Source organism: Carcharhinus amblyrhynchos, chromosome 3, assembly GCF_965287045.1.
Source record: "Carcharhinus amblyrhynchos chromosome 3, sCarAmb.v2.hapA, whole genome shotgun sequence".
NCBI lineage: Eukaryota > Metazoa > Chordata > Chondrichthyes > Carcharhiniformes > Carcharhinidae > Carcharhinus > Carcharhinus amblyrhynchos.
This window is the reverse complement of record NC_137326.1, coordinates 22,866,542-22,887,808: the sequence shown is the minus strand read 5'-3', so window position 1 is coordinate 22,887,808 and position 21,267 is coordinate 22,866,542. Positions and strand designations below refer to the sequence as shown.

General features: G+C 44.3%; 1 protein-coding gene across 1 annotated transcript in view; it reads right to left on the bottom strand.

Moving 5' to 3' along the window:
- The window catches only part of LOC145362488 (uncharacterized protein FLJ43738-like), a 90,090-nt gene extending 71,090 nt beyond the window's left edge, over nucleotides 1-19,000 (bottom strand). Inside the window, exons 1-5 of the mRNA XM_080218508.1 lie at nucleotides 18,866-19,000; nucleotides 14,631-14,835; nucleotides 13,933-14,052; nucleotides 8,913-8,967; nucleotides 2,611-2,729 (exon numbers count right to left, since the gene is read on the bottom strand). Of these exons, the coding sequence (XP_080074634.1) occupies nucleotides 2,611-2,729; nucleotides 8,913-8,967; nucleotides 13,933-14,052; nucleotides 14,631-14,835; nucleotides 18,866-19,000 (634 nt within the window). The remainder of the gene's footprint in view (nucleotides 1-2,610; nucleotides 2,730-8,912; nucleotides 8,968-13,932; nucleotides 14,053-14,630; nucleotides 14,836-18,865) is intronic.
- Nucleotides 19,001-21,267: the final 2,267 nt, after the last annotated feature.

Sequence of the window (21,267 nt, the reverse complement as noted above, 5' to 3'; positions counted from 1 at the left end):
CAAGACTGGCCCGTGTATATTCTGGGGGCCAGCGGCCAGGCCCTGGGGGGGATTCAGTCAGGCAGTGATGCGGGGTTGTGGGACTGGCCAGCAATTGGGAGGCCGGCAGCGCGGGGCTACTGCTCACGCGCTGATCTTGGGGCTGACAGATTGACGCACGTGCAGTGGCCCGCTCAGCACTATGCTGCCGGTCTCTGCAGCAGGGATAGGCTGTGCCCACTGATTTTTGGACTGATTCCCTCTAGTGTACGCAGCAGTGCACAGAGTGAGGGAGATTCATTTTGAAACTCCCACTGAAAATAACATGATTTACTCCAGTTTTTATGCAAATTCGACACTTTGAATTTTTTTGGGAGAATCGCACCAGTCATTTTTCACTCTAAATAAATGTATTCTAATTAAAGACTGGCCCTGGTTTCCTCCTTCACCAACTGGCTATCAGAAGAATAACAACATCCCTCTTTGCAACTATGGTTGTTTATTTAACTAATATTGAAACTGTCTCCTTTTAATTTAATCCACTTTACTATCCTGTCTGAAAATCCTACTAGTCAGCTGCTTCAGTTTATTTTGGACCATTGTGCAAGGGAGTGTGGTGAAATGTTTTTGGGTGATATGCCTGCTACAATTGAATAGCTGGCATTATGTGAGAGATGGGAATGTTAGCTTGCAGCGGTGCCAAGTGTATAAAATTGAGGCTAGGCCACGAATGGGAGGTTTCGCGGTTGATAGAGGTTGTTAGGAAGTGAGTGAAGGGGCTGTAGTGTGTGGGACATTGTGCAAGGCCAGTGGTACAATTATCAGGATATGGCATGTGAGGATGCATTCACTGTTCTTCACCTGTGCCTCCTGCCACCACAGCTTCCAGTGTTGCATCAAGAGGGCCATGGAGAGTGCACTCTGGCTCGTTGTGCCATTTCTGTAGATTCTTCAATGCTTCTTTAACCAGTTCCAGATCCTGCTGCAGCCAGAATACACCACCTTTAAGTAGTACAATCTGGCTTTCAATGCGGACACCCTGAAGCGATATTAACTTTGCACAAACTTGAGCCCCAACTAAGACGTGCAGCCACTCAATTCCATGTGCAATTAGTGCTAGGCTGCATGCCACAATCATTATACTATGCAGGTAGCATGGATCTGCATGGTGCCTGTATCACTTTGAATGAGTGGGGGTCAACTGTGCACCACAATCCCTGCTTTAACTGATGTGTAGAAACTATTCTTTATCTCAGTGCAAGGCCCGAGTGCCTGATTCAAGTGCTCTTTAACCTATTTCAGTGCTGGTGCTTCAAAGAGATTCTCCTTGTTGCAGCAACATGGGAGGAGGGCAGTTGCTGGGGCTCATGCCCATGAGATGGGAGGAAACCGGAGCACTCGGAGGAAACCCACACAGACACGAGGAGAAAGTGCAAACTCCACAAAGACAATGTACCGAGGCCGGAATTGAACCCAGATTCCTGGTGCTGTGAGGCAGCAGTGCTAACCATTATGCCACCATGCTTCCCCTAGAAAATAAGATCTGGAAAATAAGGAAGGGGATATGAAGTAGGGTGCAGTTAAGAAGATCAGCAGATCTTGGTACCACATGATTCTACCTAACTCTGCCTTAAAAGTATTCAAAGATTCTGCCTCCACTCCCTTCTGAGGAAGAGAATTCCAAAGACTCATAACCCTTTGAGAGAAATAATGTTTTCTTCACCTCTGCCTTAAATGGGCAACCCTGTATTTTTAAACAGTGATCCCTAGTTCTAAATTCTCCTACAAGAGGAAACAAATTTTCCACTTCCACCCTGTCAGGATCCCTCAGGATCTCAGATATTTCAATCAAGTCGCTTCCTACTCTTCTAAATTCCAGCAAGTGCAAATCCAGCCTTTCTCCTTTCTTCATAAGACAATACTGTGGATCTGAAAGAAGAGGTCTGTTGTTAGCAAAAGTTAAAGTTAAAATTTATTTATTAGTCACAAGTAAGGCTTATATTAATGTTGCAATCAAGTTACTGTGAAATTCCCTAGTTGCCACACTCCAGCGCCTGTTCGGGTCAATGCATCTAACTCTTTCAGACTGTGGGAGGAAACCAGAACATGTGAAGGAAACCCACACAGACACGGGGAGAATGTGCAGACTCCGCACAGACAGTGACCTAAGCCAGGAATCAAACCCAGGTCCCTGGCATTATGAGGCAGCAGTGCTAACCACTGTATCACCTTGCTGTCCCCATGGCTGCATCTGAAAATCTTGGAGTCATACTTAAACACATTTGACCAGGACCTTTTCTTTCCAATCCATGGTATTTCTTTCCTGCTTCAGCCACAAAACAATACTCATTTTAAACTGCTACAGACCCCTAAGGAGTCAACTGCAGTGTAAGTTTTCCACCTCTTAATTGTCAAGCTGCACAGAGGAAGCGTAGTTTACACTGGTAGCTTGCCTGAACCATGGAAACGTGGAGAGAGCCAGAAACAGACTGGTCCTTTGATGACTCCTCTGAGAAATCGTCACTGTCACCTCAAACACCTCCAGCCCATTCCCTACTGGAAGCTATGAAAATTATCCCCAGTTTTTCACTTATTAACTTAAGTAACAAGAAATTACATTTATTTACTTACCTTCTTTGGACATTGTATGAGGAATTTCCTTTTTTCGTGTCCGTGTTGACGCACCCAACATTTTTTTGCGTCCTTTCGCTTGTTTGCTTTGGTTAAGGTCTGCACACAATTGATCTGCACTAAATAAGCAATCACATGACAATTGGATAAAGTTACTAAAGTCCTCTATGTGGTAATAATCCAAGTTCATTTGCAGGCATATCATTTTGATTAAATAGTCCGTGCTACAAGTTACCATTCCACATCACTGTGGGAAGTAGAAACAAATTGGCAACAAACAATTATGTTAAACATCAAAAGATGATATACCTTGATCCCAGAATATCAGAAATCAAGGCTGGAATTAACTGGAATATTTATTGATTTTAACAGAAGGAGCTACTGTTATTTCAACCGGTACGCACACGCGCACACACACTCGTGTGCGTGCACTCACGCGATGCACACACACACTCATGCACGCACACACTCACACAAGCATACTCATGCACATGCATTCACACACCCGCACTCAAGCATGTACACACTCACACACCCCCCAGAAGTAGCAACTCCCAGTTTATCCTGGCCAGTTCTTGCCTTATTTTATTAAAATCCAGAAAAGAATGATTAGTATAAGGAAGAAACCAAGGACATGATTTAATGGCCCCGAAGTGGGGGTAGGGCTGGAAATTGTGGTGAGCCGTTTAAAAGCCCATGGGCTTCAACAGGACCAGAGAATCCTGTTGGTGGGAGGGGCCATAAAGTTCCACCCTGAGTGTGCAAGAAGAAACACATACAGAGATAATAAAAGAAATATATGAGATACACAGGGAGCAAATAAGATACAAAATATAAAAAGGAAACATAAAAAACAGGAGAGAGAAAAATGACTGAACAGTCACAGGACATTTTATTGTGAGCAATCCCCCATGAAATCTACATATATATTTAACACTGATAATCACACAACTAGTTTCTTCAAGAAAGTTTAGTTGTGAATTAGAATTAGAATGTGAATTAGCAATTAGGAGAGCAAAGAGGGATAACGAGAAAGTGCTGGCAGGTAAAAGTAGGGAAAATTCCATGATATTCTATAAGTATATCAATGAGAAGAGGATAACGCAGGGAAAGACTAGGGTCCATTAGGGGCTAAGTGGACAATTTATGGGTGGCACCAGAGGACATCAGGATAGGGGACATCACGACTCGTCTGGGATAAGACTCAATTTATTGAAAGTTGAAACGCTCAAAATAGTTTGCGTTACTGGTTTTTGGAATCCAAATTCCTTCGTAGAATGAATGCTGAAAAGGAACCGTGACTACCACATTAAAATTAAACTTGTGTGCATATGTAGTATTTGCAGCCAAACAGTGTGCATCGCAGTGGAAAAATGCATGTGGTACATTTATTCAAGGGGCTGCTACATAATGAGAGCTGATGTGAAATGTTAATTCAGGAATCTGGCCTGCCCTCTCAAGAAATACCTGCAGATTAATTCTTAGAAATGCAGCAGCATAAATAGATGTATTAAAGGGGCAGTGTGAAATTAGCAATGATTTGCTTCAGTTCAGAAACTTAAAGCATCAATGTTTTGACCTTTAAATGTTTAATTTTTTATCACCGACAGATAATCAATCAAACCAAATTTCAAGGAATAAGCCAGTATTCTGTTTGAAGGAATTGGCAACAACTGTTTCATGTTATCTGTGCAAAATGCAGCTAACACCTGACCTCCCCATGTCCCTTCTCAAAGACAGCTGTAACCTACGATGCTGCATTCTATTACAAAATAAATCTGTCAAAATGGCCAACTGCACACAAAGTATTATCCACAGATGGAGTGACGTCACCTCGTATCATGTAACACCAATGCAAATTTTGTTAAAAGGTCAAAGTTTTCAGGCTGTTTTCTTAACTAATCACATCCGACAAAGTTCTATTTATAAATCCGAGGACAGATTCCTGTTGGTATTATTTCCTGGAAGTTGAGCTCTGGATTATAACATAAGAAATAAGAGCAGAAAGGAGTAGGCCACTCAGCCCTTCAAGCCTGCTCCTCCATTCAATGAGGTCATGGTCGATCTTCTACATCAACACCATTTTTCTGCACCCTGCCCTTTGTATGTTTATAATATGCAGAAATCTATTAATCTCAGTCTTGAACGCACTCAAAGACTGAGTAGTCACATGGTGCAGAGAATTCCAAAGATCCACCACCCTTTCAATGAAGAAATTCCTCCTCATCTCAATCTCAGTCCTAAATGGCTTACCTTTTATTCTGAGACTGTGTACCCTGGCATCTCCCTGCGCCTGCAACCCAAGGTAAACAGCCTTCCTGCATCTACCCTCCTGACACCTGTAATAATTTTATATATCTGAATGAGATATTTTCCTAAACTGCAGAGAATAAAGGCTGAGACTATTTAATCTTCCCACAAATCTTTTCACAATCCCAGGAATTAATTTAGTGAACCTTTTTCGCACTCCCTCAATGTCAAGTACATCTTTCCTTAGATAAGGAGACCAAAACTGAACACTATACTCCACATGCAGTCTCATCAAGGCTCCACTGAAATGCAGAAAGACATCTTTACTCCTACACTAAAATCCTCTTGTAAGATAGGCTAACATACCATTTGCCTTCTTGTTTCCTGTAACTGAATGTTAGCTTTCAGTGACTCATGGACAAGGACACGCAAGTCCCTTTGAAGTTCAACACTACCCAGCCCCTCACCATTTAAGAAAACTATTTTTAAGGCGATTCTCCTAAAAAATTCTAATTGTTGAATTCGATTGAAAACTGGAGTAAATCCCTCTGGTTTTTTTTCCCGCAGGATTTTCAAAATGAATCACTCACACTCTGTGCACTGCAGAGGGCACTGGCATGAATCCCTCTGAACAGGGCCCATTCCCGCTGAAGAGGCTGAAATCAGTGTGTTTAGCGGCTGCTTTGCAGGCGCACACCTCTGGCAGATCACTAAACAAACACTTCCAGCACTGAAATCGCTGGCCTCAATCCTCCACAGACATTGCTGCCCTCATCACTGGCCTTTCACTCCCCTCATAGACATTGCTGGCTAGTCATCTTCTTCCCACCACTAAAATAATTGCTGGCCTCCTGGCCTCCCCAGGACACTGACCTCTTGGTCTGGAGAGTAGTGCCGCAAAAAAATGAACAACCTTCTTTGCGCCGCAAGGGTGAGTGTGCATCCCATTCTGAAATCTGTACTTGTGCTGTGCCTACAATGTCAAAATATCCCCATACGCCTCAAAGGCAGCCACCAATGCCCCCACCTCCCCCAGTACTGCCTCCAAACCCTGCAACCCCCTCCCCAATCAGCCCCACCCCAATGGAACAGCCCAGTGGCTGCAGACAGCTGTCAGTGAAGGATAACACCTCACCCCACAGAGATGACGTGGAATATCACCGGGCTAAGCGACAACACTTCCAGCTCTCCAGGAAGTGCCGCGCAGCAAGCAGAAAGTTCCAAGGCTCTGCCTTCAATCTCCCCTGCACTCCGGGCGCTGCAGCCTCATACAACTTTCCTCCTTACTCCCGTTAAACGCTGCGGCACCAACTGCCGACTTCTATACAGCAGTTGCAAACCCTGTTAGTGTGATGTCATGCCAAAGAGGGGAGAGATGTTAGCGGGGGCAGAGATTCTAGTCACACACACACTAATAACATGCTACGGTATGTAAATGCATGGTAATGCTGACTTTCAGCATGGTCCCGTTCTCGCCAAAAAATTTAAGTGCCAAACGAGAATGAAAATGGGAGAAATATGCACCGAGTTTTGGGAGGCTTAAAAGTCGAATCTTACCATATGGGTGCTGGTAAGATTAAGAGAGGTGGGAACTCAGCACAAACCTGATTTCTCGGCTCTCTCACGACATACGGCTCGTACGGTTATGGTTTATAACATCAGCAAATAATTAAATCATTGAATCCCTACAGTGCAGAAGGAGGCCATTCAGCCCATCAAACCTGCACCAACACCAATCCCACCCAGGCCCTATCCCCATTTAGTTACCCTGCTAACCCCTCTAACCTATCACATCCCAGGATACTAAGGGTTAATTTAACATGTCCAATCAACTGTGGGAGGAAACCAAAGCACCTGGAGGAAACCCATGCAAACACGGGGAGAATGTGCAGACACCGCACAGACAGTGACCCAAGCCAGGAATCGAACCTGGGCCCTGGCACTGTGAGGCAGCAGTGTTAACCAAAGTGCCACCATTGCCACCCCAAATTAATAAGTTGGATGCTTTCCATGCATCCTTGGGATCCGTTGACTTTGATTGCTAAGGTACACTCAGTCAAATAGTCTTTTCAGAGCTCATTTTCCGATTCATTGAGAGTTGGAAACACTTTTTCTACATACACCTCTTAGCACCATATAAATAACTTTGACATAAAAGTTCATTATTGTATTCTCAAGCAACATGCTTGGCATATTAAGTCATAATCATTCTAACGAATATGCAATCAATTTGGAAATATTTCCCTCAGTTCTCAAAGTGTTAACTATGCCAGATGCCAGTCACAGTAGAGACACATCTGCCACAATTTACGTGCAGTGTTTGTGCTTTGGGATTACTTTGAGTAATTGTCTCTGTTTGAATGTTTCATCATATTACTCCATGAACAGGAAGATCACTGACCTAAATTCACAAGTGGTATTCCTTGGTCATAAATAGTTGTTCAGCCAATCATTCTAATTGCTTAACTCTGTGACTGAAATTTAGTCCAGTATGTTCTAGTGGGAGCTTTTCATCTGGATCCACTTAAAGGCCCTACATCAATCTCCCAGTGGCTGCAAAACATTCCCAATAGGCAGTGATGCAGGGATTAAATGGGAACTGTGCCTCCTGTTGGCCACCCACTAAACCCTGTAAGGTTTGCCAGTAGCCTTCCAGGCAGGGTCCCTCATTATCGTTAGAGTTTAGAAGAATGAGGGGAGATCTCATTGAGACGTATAAGATGATGAATGGGATGGATAGGATAGAGGTGGAGAGACTCTTCCCACTCAGAAAGGACAGTAGGACTAGGGGGCACAGCCTCAAGATAAAGGGGGGGCGGTTTAGAATGGAGTTGAGGAGGAACTTCTTCATTCAAAGGGTGGTGAATCTCTGGAATTCTCTGCCCGTTGAGGTGGTGGAGGCTGCCACGCTAAATATTTTTAAGACGCGGGTTGATGGTTTTTGATAAGCGAGGGGATTAAGGGTTATGGGGAGAGGGCGGGAATGTGGAACTGAGCCACGACAGATCAGCCATGATCTTATTGAATGGCAGGGCAGGCTCGAAGGGCTAGATGGCCTACTCCTGCTCCTATTTCTTATGTTCTTATCAGGCACTTAGTATCCAATCGAGGGGTGGGGGGTGTGTGTGTGTGGCTGCTGAAAGCCTCCCTTGAGCCCGTGCTTCCAACCCCTCTGTCACCATCTCTCCCCCCAACCCCACCGTGATCTTTATCCCACCTCCACCCACCTTTCACCTGGGGTCCCTCTCAGCAGTCTCAGGATTCTGGGAGCTGTATTTCCAGCAATTGCTACCTTTCCTAATAGCACTGATTGATTGCTCTGGGGAGGAAGTATTTCTGCTGCCAGGATACTGACTCCCAGGAAAAGCCCAATGGTGGGGGAAGGGACTGAAAGACAGAGAGGTGTTCCTCACTGGTTTTCTGACCCACGTGTAAAACCCCCACTAAGTCAATCAAATCCCACCTTGTGAATATACAAGCACTTAAAGTTAGCTCTATATTTTTAATTATTCTTTTATGGGATATGGGTGTTGCTGGCTGGGCCAGCATTTGTTGCCCATCCCTAATTGCCCTGCAACTGAGTAGCCTGCTAGGCTATTTCAGAGGGCACTTTAGGGTCAGCCACATTGCTGTGGATCTGGAGTCACATGTAGGTCAGCCCAGGTAAGGATGGCAGATTTCCTTCCTTGAAGAGGCATTAGAGCACCAGATGCGTTTTTACGACAATTGACAATGGTTTCATCGTCATTAGATTTTTAATTCCATGGTTTCCTTTTTTAATTCAAATTTTACCATCTGCCCTAGTGGGATCCAAACCCAGGTCACTAGCGCCTTACCCTGGGTCTCTGGATTACTTTTCCAGTGACAATAGCAGTACTTCACTGCCTCCCCTGAGAGTGTAACGCTTAGTGCAACACTGCCTATAAGACAAACATAGATTTCAACACTTAATTTTTTTGCAGTGATAAAGGAGACCTATTTTTGGTATTTTTACTGTATTGCTGTGTGTAGCTTCAACAATGCTCTTTGCAAAGAACAAGTGGCTATTTTACCTTGGTGGCAGCTGACGATTTGCAACGGATTCTGTCCATCCAAGATTGGGTTGGTCTGAAGAGGTAACGACATTACAGAAAGAATTATTGCCTTCATAAATGATTCCAACATTTTTCCAATGATAGATCCTAGGCTAATCGCCCTATAGTTACCTCCCCTTGCCTCCCTCCCCTTTTGAATACGGTTGTCACATTGGCAGTTTTCCAATCCTTCAGCACTTTTCCAAAATCCAAAGATTTTTGGAAAATTGCAACCAATGCGTCCACTATCTCCACAGCTACTTCTTTTAGGATCCTACAATGTAAGCCATTGGGGCTATGGCACTTATCTCCCTTTAGCCCTATTATTGTCTAATACTACTTCTCTAGTGATTGTGATGGTAATTCCTCCCCCGCCCCCCACCCCATACTTTACTGTTAATGGGGTATTCGAAGTATTTTCCACCGTAATGACTGGTGCCACTGACCACCTTAACTTCTTGCTGGCCCTGCACCAACTGAGTCCTTGCTTCTCCTCTCAAAGGTCTCTCCCAGAAGCTGCTCACACTCACTTGGCCTCCTCTCCCACCTGTGCCTCTCTCCCTCTTCAGAGAAGTCCCACCAGCTAAGCAAACCATCTTGATTAGATAAGTCGCACAAAGACACCTGCCTTGCAACTAAGGGTACATTGTGCTGCAATCCTCAAGCAAACCTTCCAAGGAAAACGAGGTTCTTAAATACAGCTGGCCGGCTTGAAAAGCTGCCGATATCAAAGGCAATCTGGCACAAGTCTGAACTGAGACAGCAACGAACTCGCAAAGAAACTGAATATGCTTTTGCTTCAGGAGCCTTGTATTCTACTCTTAGATGGCTCACCTGATGAAAGAGCAGCGCTCCGAAAGTTCATGATACCAAATAACCCTGTTGGACTCTAACCTGGTGTTGAGACTTCTTACTCTTAGATGATAAATTCATGAAAGCATGTTGTCCGCCCACCTGTTTTGTCTGTTCAATGAGCGTAAAATGGCTTGGGCAACATAACGTTCAATAGGCTTATTAAGGGCCTTTGTTGGTGGGTGCACATTTGACACATGCACCAGTTCACCAACCTCAATATTGCACACTTGCAATGGTAACATAGGAATACATGCCTGATGTCATTTGGTGCAATTTTATGTTACTTTAGGTTGGGCATGCCCAACCTCAGAACGTAAAATCAAGCCATAGTATTCATATCACTTGCTAGCAGTCTCATTAGGTGTTGCTAATTATATGATTAATTTATTTGTTCTACATTTTGCAGGACTCCGGCCAATGTTGATGATAAAAACACAATGGATGGTCAAAAATTTTGCAAGTTTCTATTTGTAGAGCAATGATTCATTAGTCCCACTAGCCATGTAACTGTGCTCACTGGTCTGAATGCTGTAGTTGGTCTGTGGGAATATTGTCCCTAAAAAATGTAGTAAATATGAAAAAGTATGTAATCATACAATTTTATTATGTAAGGAAGAAAGAAGTAATCGATATTACAAAATATACTTGTGAGATTTCCTCATGCCAATATTATGCCATGTGAGGCATGCTGTATTACCAGTGACTATATTAACTAATTCAACTTTTATTACACAATGTTCTGGGACTTTACTCATGTTTAAGGGATCAAACTGCATTTTTCTACGAAAATACAAACCTTGACTGTTAAGATGTATTCCGCTATATATAAATTCAATTTTTATCTCTTACTTTGTTTAAAGGTCAAGGTTTAAAGCAAAAGGTACCAGTATGTACCAGCCAGCGATAGGCTTTCGAGGAAGGGTCAGACAAAGGGTAATCATAAATCCCTACAGTGCAGAAGCAGGACATTTGGTCAATCAAGTCTGCACTGACTCTTTGTAGAGCATCCCACCCAGAATAATCCCCATAACTCCACATATTTACCCTGCTAGTCCCCAGACCTACACATCTTGTGACACTAACAGTCAATTTAGGTTTGGGGGACACAGGCCAGGGAATGGAGGTGTTGGCAGATGGGAGGCAGTACTCTCAGAACACCAGGAATTAGCAAAGAGAGCTGCCATCTGGGAATGCTCTGAAAGGTGGAATTTGGAAGAAAAAGTCTTAGGTTGAGGAGTCACTCAGGCTGGGTCTTGTGTGTCTGGTATCACTTAATGGGTGGAGTTGTAGGAAGCTGTAATGTGGGTTTGTCACTTCTCTGCAAGGGGCATAGATCTGTTGCACTCGGAATTACCGACATTTGGAAGCACTTGGGCATGGCTGAGGGTTTAGCGATGTTCAAAGAGGATGAAGAAAAGTTGGAGTCTTGAGGTTTAACAACAAAGGGGAACTGGAAATTGGAAGCAATGCAGGGAGTCCTGCATTTTTGTACTGTTAGGAAAAGCGCCACCGAGGGGATTTTGGGATTTGACAACACTGGGTTTGGTAGGGGTTCTTAGGATGTGGGAGTACTAGTGAAGGTAAAAGTTCAGCGAGGGCACCCAATGACACTAAGTGCAGATCCATTGTGAATAAAAGCGCTCATTGTCTCCACACCAGGAGCACTGTGGAAATAATAATCGGCAGACAAATGACACAGAAAAAAGTGCCCCGACAGAAGCACAATGTCTGCACTATGACAATAAAAGCAAATGTTGAGGAAATAATATCAACAGTAATGCGGTGAACCTTGACACCCAAGTTCACTGAGGCAAAAGTTCAAAATTGAAAGTTTAGAACAACATCTCAAGTTAAGTATTCTAAACTGAGCCAAAAACTCCTACAAGAGAATGTTTTCCAGTGATTTATAACACAACAAAGGCAAAACTATGAATATGAACCAGTCTTTTCTTCAGACACTTATTATAAATTTTTGTTATAAACATTTTTTCCAACAAATTTTCATATGGAAAAATATTAGGTGTCACCTCATGCCACCGCATCAGATATTTTACGTGATTTTAATGGGTTATCTTTTTTCTCTCATTGATAGAGTTCATTCACTTAACTTTCTTGGTGCAGTACAGCCCAAGAAATCCCACCCTGATTGTCAAAAGGTCAAGCTTCCTGTTGTGATTAGCAACGAGCTTGAAGTCCTTTCAGAACTCTCACGTGAATTTGGTTTCTACCATGTAAACCTTGCCCAATCCTAGGGGCATACAATGTGCTACCAGTTGCTTCAGGTGCAGCCCACACTAAATGTGCTTCCCACCAATAACTCTCCCCACTCTGTCCTACAATATAAATAGGAGCATAAGTAGGCCATTCAGCCCCTCAAGACTGTTCCACCATTCAACAAGATCACAGCAGACCTGCCTGTGCTGAGTCCCACAATCCCCATTCACCCTGATAACCTTCAATTCTCTTGCCCAACAAGAATCTATTTACCTCAACCTTAAAATTTTCAGTGATCCTGCTTCCACCGCCTTCTGAGGCAGAGGGGAGAATTTTCCAGTCCCACCCGACACAGGAATTGTAACGGGCAGGGGGTGGACCATGCACAGGTCTATTGACCTTGGGCAGAATTTTCTGGTTTTAGAGTGAGTACAAACAGAAAATCCCACCCAGAGATTCCTACCCGCACAACCTTCTGAGAAAAAATATTTTACCTCACTCCTGTTCTACACGGTGATCCCTATTTTTAAAACAATGCCCTCTAGTTCTGGACTCACCCAGAAGGGAAATCATCTTTTCAAGACCATTCAGGATCTTATAAATTTCAATCAAGTCACCCCTCACTCTTCTAAACTCCAGTGCAACAAACCCAGCCTTTCCAACCTATTGTCAAAAGACAACCCTTTCAATCTAGTAAACCTCCTCTGAACCACCTCCAAAGCATTTACCTCCTTCCTTAAATAAGGAGATCAAAACTGCACACAGTATTGGAAATGCAGTCTCACCAATGCCCTATATAATTGAAGCACAATGTCCTTACTTTTATGTTCAATTCCTCTTGCAAAAAAGAATAGCATACTATTAGCCTTCTTGACTAAATGCTGCACCTGCATACAAACTTTTCGTGACTCATGCAACAGAAACACCAAAATCCCTCTGCACCTCAGCATTCCCCAGCTGTTCTCCATTTAAGTAATACTTTGCTTTATTCTTCCTGTCAAAGTGAACAATGCCACACTTTCCTACAGTATAATCAATCTGCCAATTTTCCTCCACTCACTCAACCTATCTATATCCATTGCAAAGTCCGTACGTCTTCTTCACATCATACTTTCCTATCTATCTTTGTGCCATCTGCAAATTTAGTTACCATGCCTTTGCTCCCCTCATCTAAGTCATTGATCTAAATTATAAAAATCTGAGATCCCAGCACAGACCCCTGCACGTTCTCCTCACTTAAACCTCTATCCTGCCCAATGGACTCATCTGTGCTAGCTGAAATTGCCCTCCTAACATTTTCTCTTCTAGCAATGGTCAGGTCTTGATCTCCTTCCCAACTCTAGTTGATTCTGGGCGTGAAGAGGTGACAGGCACAATATCAGATGCACCTTGGGCCCCAGCACGAACACTGGGCCTGCCATGCACCCAAAAACAGGACTACCTGATTTCAACAACTAGAGTGTATTGCAGAATAACACCAGCAACATGAGTTCATGTGTGGTGGCTGAAGGAGTTTGTGGGCCTTACCTCCTTGCCTTAGCCCATAAGGATAGCATGGAGAGAAAGCGAGATTGTTCATCTACATTTTAGCAACAGGAGCATTTATACCATGTAACACGTATGTATTGTTCTGCTGCTAAAGTGGAGTTCGGTTCACTTTCAGGGCTTAAGCCATTACATTTTCTGAAGAGAAAACCTATTTATGCAGAAATGGTAAATGAAATGCTGCTTAATGTTCTAGTGGTTTCCAAGCACATCATTTTTTTTAAAAAAAAGCATTGCGATGTTCACGGAATAAAAGAGTAACTTGCTGGATGTTGAGCTTCCCTACTTCTTTCTAATTCCTCTTCAGAAATCTCTTCTTAACGCACCACTTAAATAAAAGTACTGTCAAGCACGACAAGTAGATTTTGTGTCCTTAGATTCTTACCAGGTCCAAGGAGGTTTGCGGGATCTTGACTGTAAAAATAATCAAGATCTTTATAGGTTGTCACGAGGGGACTGTTTTCTAACAGTTTCAACTGCTCCTGAACCAAAAGCTTCTTCTCATCTGCCAAAAGGAAAATCAGTCAGTCGGATGGATCTTTGTGCACTATCAAAATAATGACAGTAACACATGCCTTGTTTGCTTTACAAAATGCTCCCAAAGACACAACAGTTCTCACAAGTTTCCTACTAAATTATAGGTCATGCAGGGTTCTTTCAAAGAATAAATTAAGAAAATCTGACTGATTTGTTTTCCAGCGTGTTCCTTGTCATTCAGCTTGTGTCACCTTTGAATGCACAGTTAAGAAAGATATTGGATTCTAAGGTAATGTGTGTTGCCAGATCAATCGACTGTTCCACCATGCTGCCATTTTTCAAGCATTTTATGAATAGCAAAGGAGCAATATGTCACAAGTAACATTTTATCTTTGATAGCTTTAAGATACAGTTGATTCCTTTTCCCTGAATCTGACCATATAATTTGAATAATTTGCCTTCAGGTGCTTAGATCTTAAAATGGGCTTCTGACTCCAACATATATCAATTGTAGTTTTATTAATGTCATATGACAAATGATTTTTTTTTTACTTGAATTTCTTGTCAAATGTGCTAAACTATTTATTGAGACAGCCTTCTACTCACCTGAACTCTCCTTTTCCAGAAGAAGGCGCAAACCCTTGGGCCGATCAAATTTAGCCTTGGAGCTCACTTTGTCCTTACTGTCCCATATTTGAAGTCTCATTAGATGAGAGCCTAGTTTTAACAGTGATTCTTTAGTGACAGGCAAATCCACACTATGACGAAAGACCAACCACATCTGATCACCATCATCCCACGGTCTTAAAATCTACAATTATAATGTAATAAAAGAAATAATTTTAGACATGCCTTAAATTTATCTCATATTAAAACTGCACATTTTCATAGCTTTTTTATGACAATGAAGGACAAAGGAACACACCTGAGGAAGGAGCAGCACTCTGAAAGCTCGTGATTCCAAATAAACCAGTTGGGCTTTAACCTGGTGCTGTGAGACTTCTTAGTGTGTCCACCCTCAGTCCAATGCCAGCATCTCCACATAGTGAAGAGGGCACTCAATAGAACTCACATCTCCAGCAGGTTGTGATAACTCAGTGTTATTACAATTACGTAGCCCTTTCCTGAGGCTTTTCCCTACATGGTTGATGTTGCACTACAAAGTGGAAAAAATAAATATGTGTACTATAGGCCACCCGATAACCCATGGGCAGTGGAAGAGGGTATATGTAGGGACATTTTGGATAAGTGTAGGAAGAACAGGGTTGTTGTAGTGGGAGATTTTAATCTCCCTGGGGTGGACTGGAAGGTGCCTAGAGCTGGGGGGTCTGATGGGGAGGAATTCATAAGATGTGTATTGGAAGGATCCTTGCAACAGTATGTAGATAGCCCGACTAGAGAGGGGGCGATACTGGATTTAGTTCTGGGAAATGAGCCGGGACAGGTGGTTGAGGTTGCAGTAGGCGAACATGTGGCTAATAGTGACCACAACTCCGTCTACTTTAGGATACGCATGGAAAAAGACGAGAGCTGTCCTAAGGGGAGGGTGCTAAATTGGGGGAAGGCTAGATACAGCCGGATTAGGCAGGAGCTTAGGGATACAGACTGGGATAGGCTGTTGGAAGGCAAGACCACGTTAGGCATGTGGGAGTCTTTCAAGGGAAAACTGCAAAAGGTGCAGGAAAGGCATGTGCCAGTTAGGAGAAAGGATGGGAAAGGTAGGATTAGGGAACCGTGGATTACTAGAGATATAGAAGACCTGGTTAGGAAGAAACGAGAGGCGTATGTCAGGTCTAAGCAGCTGGGAACGGAGAGAGCGTTGGAGGAATACAGACAGAGTAGGAGGGATCTCAAATGGGGAGTTAGGAGAGCAAAGAGGGGGCATGAGATGGCTTTGGCAGGTAGGGTTAAGGAGAATCCAAAGGTGTTTTACTCCTATCTCAAGAACAAAAGGGTGGCTAGGGGTAAAAATCGGTCCTCTCAGGGACAGACGTGGGGAATTGTTCTTAAAGGCAGAGGGAATGGGGGAGATCCTGAATACTTTGCGTCGGTATTCACGAAGGAGAGGGGCTTGATGTCTGGTACGGTCATTGAGGGAGTGGTAGACCAATTGAAAGATCTATCGATTACGAGGGAAGAAGTGTTAGGGCTTTTAGATGGCATTAAAACCAATAAATCTCCGGGGCCCGATTGCATTTATCCTAGGCTGCTTAGAGAGGCGAGGGATGAGATTGCTGGGCCTCTGACGCGAATCTTTGTCTCTTCTTTGGACACAGGTGAGGTCCCAGAGGACTGGAGGATAGCGAACGTGGTACCGTTGTTTAAAAAGAGTAGGAGGGATAGCCCGGGTAACTATAGGCCGATGAGCTTAACGTCAGTGGTAGGTAAGTTGATGGAGAGGATTCTTAGGGATAGGATGTATGCGCACTTAGAGCGTTGTGATCTGATTAAGGATACGCAGCATGGCTTTATCAAGGGGAAGTCTTGCCTTACGAATCTGGTAGAGTTCTTTGAGGAGGTGACAAAAACGGTCAACGAAGGATGAGCCGTTGATGTCGTCTATATGGATTTCAGTAAGGCGTTTGACAAAGTCCCTCATGGTAGGTTGGTACAGAAGATTAAAGCACATGGGATATGTGGTCAGGTATCTAGATGGGTAGAGAACTGGCTTGCAAAGAGGATTCAGAGAGTAATAGTGCAGGGGTCCTTTTCTAGCTGGAGGTCTGTCACTAGTGGTGTGCCGCAGGGCTCGGTACTGGGACCTCTTCTCTTTGTAGTGTATATAAATGATTTGGAAGCGGGAGTAGGTGGTGTGATCAGCAAATTTGCTGATGACACCAAGGTGGCTGGATTAGGCTGGTTGATTGGGTAGATACATGGCAAATGGAGTTTAATCCAGATAAATGTGAGGTGGTGTATTTTGGCCGGAATAATGTAGGGGGGAGTTATATGGTAAAGGGTAAGCCCGTAAGGAGTACAGAATCGCAGCGAGACCTGGGGGTGCAAGTGCATAAGTCTTTGAAGGTGGCAGTGCAAGTGGAGAGTGTGGTGAAGAAAGCCTATGGTATGTTAGCCTTTATAGGAAGGGGTATAGAATATAAGAGCTGGAGTCTAATGTTGCAGTTGTACAGAACGTTGGTTAGGCTGCATTTGGAGTACTGCGTCCAGTTCTGGTCGCCTTACTATCGGAAGGATGTGAAGACTCTGGAGAGAGTGCATAGGAGGTTTACCAGGATGTTGCCTGGTATGGAAGGACTGGGGTATGAGGAAAGATTGAAGAAATTGGGGCTCTTTTCCCTTGAAAGACACCGACTGAGGGGGGATCTAATAGAGGTATATAAGGTTATGAAGGGTATAGATAGAGTAAACAGAGGTAAGCTATTTCCTATGATAGAGACACGTAGGACAAGGGGCCATGGACTTAAGGTGAGGGGAGAGAGGTACAACACAGATATTAGAGGGACGTTTTTCACAAAGAGGGTAGTGGGGGTATGGAATGCTCTGCCAAGAAGGTGGTGGAGGCAAACACGCTAGAGTCCTTTAAGAGTAACTTAGACAGGCACATGACTGGGTTGGAGATGGGTGGATATAGGAGATTGTTTTAAATAAGGGTCATTAGCATTGGGGCGTCCCTGGTAATGTAAATGGGTATGGTATGATAATAATGTTTTTTCTTTTCATTCACAGGTTTTAAGTCAGTCCACCTCATGTCCAACGAGGGGCATACACGCGATGGGTCGTACTGGGGCTGCTCTTGGTTGTTCGAGATTGGCCTAGTGCTTCATATCGTTAATGTGTGCCTAAACTGGACAAGATACTGGGCAAGACGACAGTTCAGTGACTATCGCTGATTGCTGTGCAGACACATGGATTTGGGCCGGTGTCTGTGGGAGTGTGCGCATTCTCCCCGTGCTTGCGTGGGTTTTCTCCAGGGGCTCCGGTTTCCTCCCACACCCCAAAGATGTGCTGTTAGGCTGATTGGCAGGAATAAATTGTCCCTAAATCAGTTTCCCTCAATCTGGATGGCCATAAAACATTAGACAGGAGTCGTGGGTGGAGAGGGGGACTGGTGGTGTTGAGTTGGCGGCGCGGGCTCGTTGGGCCGAAGGGCCTGTTTCCTGGGCTGATTTTGTTCTTTGCTAAGAGCTTCCACCTCATTGATGTTTCAGACCAATCCATGTCCAACAACCTGTTCTGAAAACACTGTTTTGACAGCTGTGGCAAATTCCACCATAAGAGCTGTGACATTCCAAACATTGCAGAACAATCACCAATGTTCTAAATCATACAAGCCACAATAATCTAAAAGAAAGAGACAATTTACTCTATCTCCTAATGTTAACAGATTCCTTAAAAAAAAATTCTAGGATCTGGATTTAGATCAGTGTCTTCACCAAAAACTAATCAGTTCTTCCTTAGATTTGTTACAGCAACTGTTGTAAAAAGTGAAATCTTCTCCAAAATCACTCCTTTTTCTTTCATAGAATCCTACAGTGCAGAAGAAGGCCATTTAGCCCATCGAATTTGCACCAACCACAATCCCACCCAGGCCCTATCCCCATAACCCCATGCATTTACCCTACCTAGTCCCCCTGACACAAAGGGGCAATTTAGCATGGCCAATCCATCTAAGCCACACATCTTTGGACAGTTCTGGAGGAAACCAGAGCACCTGGAGGAAATCCACACAGACACGGGGAGAATGTGCGAACTTCACCCAGACAGTGACCCAAGTTGGGAATCAAACCTGTGTTCCTGGCTCTGTGAGGCAGCAGTGCTAACCACTGTGCCTTTCTGCAGCCTTCAAATTGGTTGAGCGTACTACCCTTGTCCAAAACTACTTCTCTCCTGTCCAGCTTTATGGGACAGTCCTTCATTGGTTTGACACTTTCCTGTCCAATCATGACCAAAAAATTTCTAGCAATGGCTTCTACTCCCACTGCAGTTGTCACCTTGGAAAGGACCCAGGAAGCCATCCTCAATCCTTTCATCCATATGCTGCCCTTTGATGGCTTAAACCAGAATTTAGCCAGTTTGGTCCAAAAATGGACCCAAGAGCTGGTGCAAACTTGCCTTGGACATCTGTGGGACCTCCAGATGCACTTCTCAGCTGTCCAGCAACAAGTTAATTTTCTTTGGGTTTCATGCCAAAATGGAGAATGAGAGCCTACTTCCAAGAGAATATAAAAGTAGGGAGGTCTTGCTGCAGCTGTATAGGGCATTGGTGAGGCCGCAGCTGGAGTACTGTGTGCAGTTTTGGGCGCCGCACCTGCGCAAGGATATTTTGGCCTTGGAGGGAGTGCAGAGGAGGTTTACTAGGCTGATACCGGAGTTGAGGGGGTTGAGCTATGAGGAGAGGCTGAATAAACTAGGCTTGTACTCGTTAGAGTTTAGAAGAATGAGGGGAGATCTCATTGAGACGTATAAGATGATGAATGGGATGGATAGGATAGAGGTGGAAAGACTCTTCCCGCTCAAAAAAGACAGTAGGACTAGGGGGCACAGCCTCAAGATAAAGGGGGGGCAGTTCAGAACGGAGTTGAGGAGGAACTTCTTCACTCAAAGGGTGGTGAATCTCTGGAATTCTCTGCCCGTTGAAGTGGTGGAGGCTGCCTCGCTAAATATTTTTAAGAAGCGGGTTGATGGGTTTTTGATAAGAGAGGGGATTAAGGGTTATGGGGAGAGGGCGGGAAAGTGGAACTGAGCCACGACAGATCAGCCATGATCTTATTGAATGGCGGGGCAGGCTCGAAGGGCCAGATGGCCTACTCCTGCTCCTATTTCTTATGTTCTTATGTTCTTATATCAGTCAATGGGAGAGCTGGAAGTTCATTGCCCTGCCAGTGCTATCAGGGATGGTGGCCACCGCTTGGACTGGCACAGCTCATGGATTTTATAGGAGCAGTCCACCCCCGTAAACTATTTACATTGAGTCTGGGGTCACTGGGACCAACAGGTTTGTTGCAGCAAGTGGAAGGAGTTTGTGAGACTGTGGGAGTGTCACAGCATGTGGTCCCTACGTGGGCCACAGAGTATCTGATGAGGAAGGTCCCACTCCAAGTCCACAGGGGAGCTGCCAGGTTTCACTTGGTACTTTTTCTATATAGTGTAGGACCCACCCATCGCTGATGAAAAGCCAACAGCAGTGGGAAAAGGCTTTTAATCGGCAATAAAATGGTGCAATTGGCTTCTGGGCAAGAGGGCCATCCGCCATCTTCCATATTGCTGGTAAAATGCCCATGGCAGAGGGAGGGCGATGGGCACTCCAATCCCCCCACCTTCCCTCACAATTTTATGGGCTTCTGCCTCCCAGGCTAGAATAGTCCAATCTATCATGCACAAAACTGGGGCAATAGCCACATTTGCATCAGTGATACTCAATTCTACCTCTCATCACAATTGATGATCACAATTTGTGAATTGAGAAATTTTGGCAATGCCTTCCCACTAAACATTGGGAAGATTAAAGCCAATGGGTGGAATTTTCCTAAAAAATGGTAAAGGCTGGAATTCTCTGGTCTCGCATGCTGCACTGCCGCTACCAGTGAGAACAGAGAACTTGGTGCTCAACCAAATCTCCATTCACTGTGGCAAAGCTGGAGAATCCCAGCTTCAGGCATGGTCAGAGCATTCTAGCCAAAGTGTCAGGTTCTGACAAAAGACCAGACTCTTTCTCCCCAGAGAGGAAGACAGGTTTTCCATCCACATCCTCCTGCACTTTGCCATTTAAAACAGGTTTGCAGCATCATAGAGAAGGGCAGGATCTAAAGATGCCAGCATGGAGATCGGCATGCCCTTTTGAAAGAGCATCCTGAGTTCAAATCCACATTAAAGATACCACCCTATCTTCCCCCATTCAGCGGCATCAGGGCATTAGCCTGAAATTGGAGCATTGGCATTCCCCCTACTCCACCCCCACCTGTGAAACGAACGTCTGCTATGGGGTTGCCTATAGGCCCTGCCCCTTCTGGCCCCATTCATTGGCAACGTCAACCTGGCGGTGCCAGAATGCCAGGTCCCTGATCACCCAAAGGCTACACTGGACTCCAACCTCCCAGAATGGTCATCATGTCTGGTCTCCAAAAGAGATTCCTGCCAGTATTACATCACACTGGTGGACAGGAGCACATGACATTCCCAGAAGATACGTTGTTAAATCATTTTAACGTATTTAATTTTTTAATTATTATTCATTTGAAGGACATTGGCATTGCTGGCTGGACAGCATGTATTGCTTTTCCCG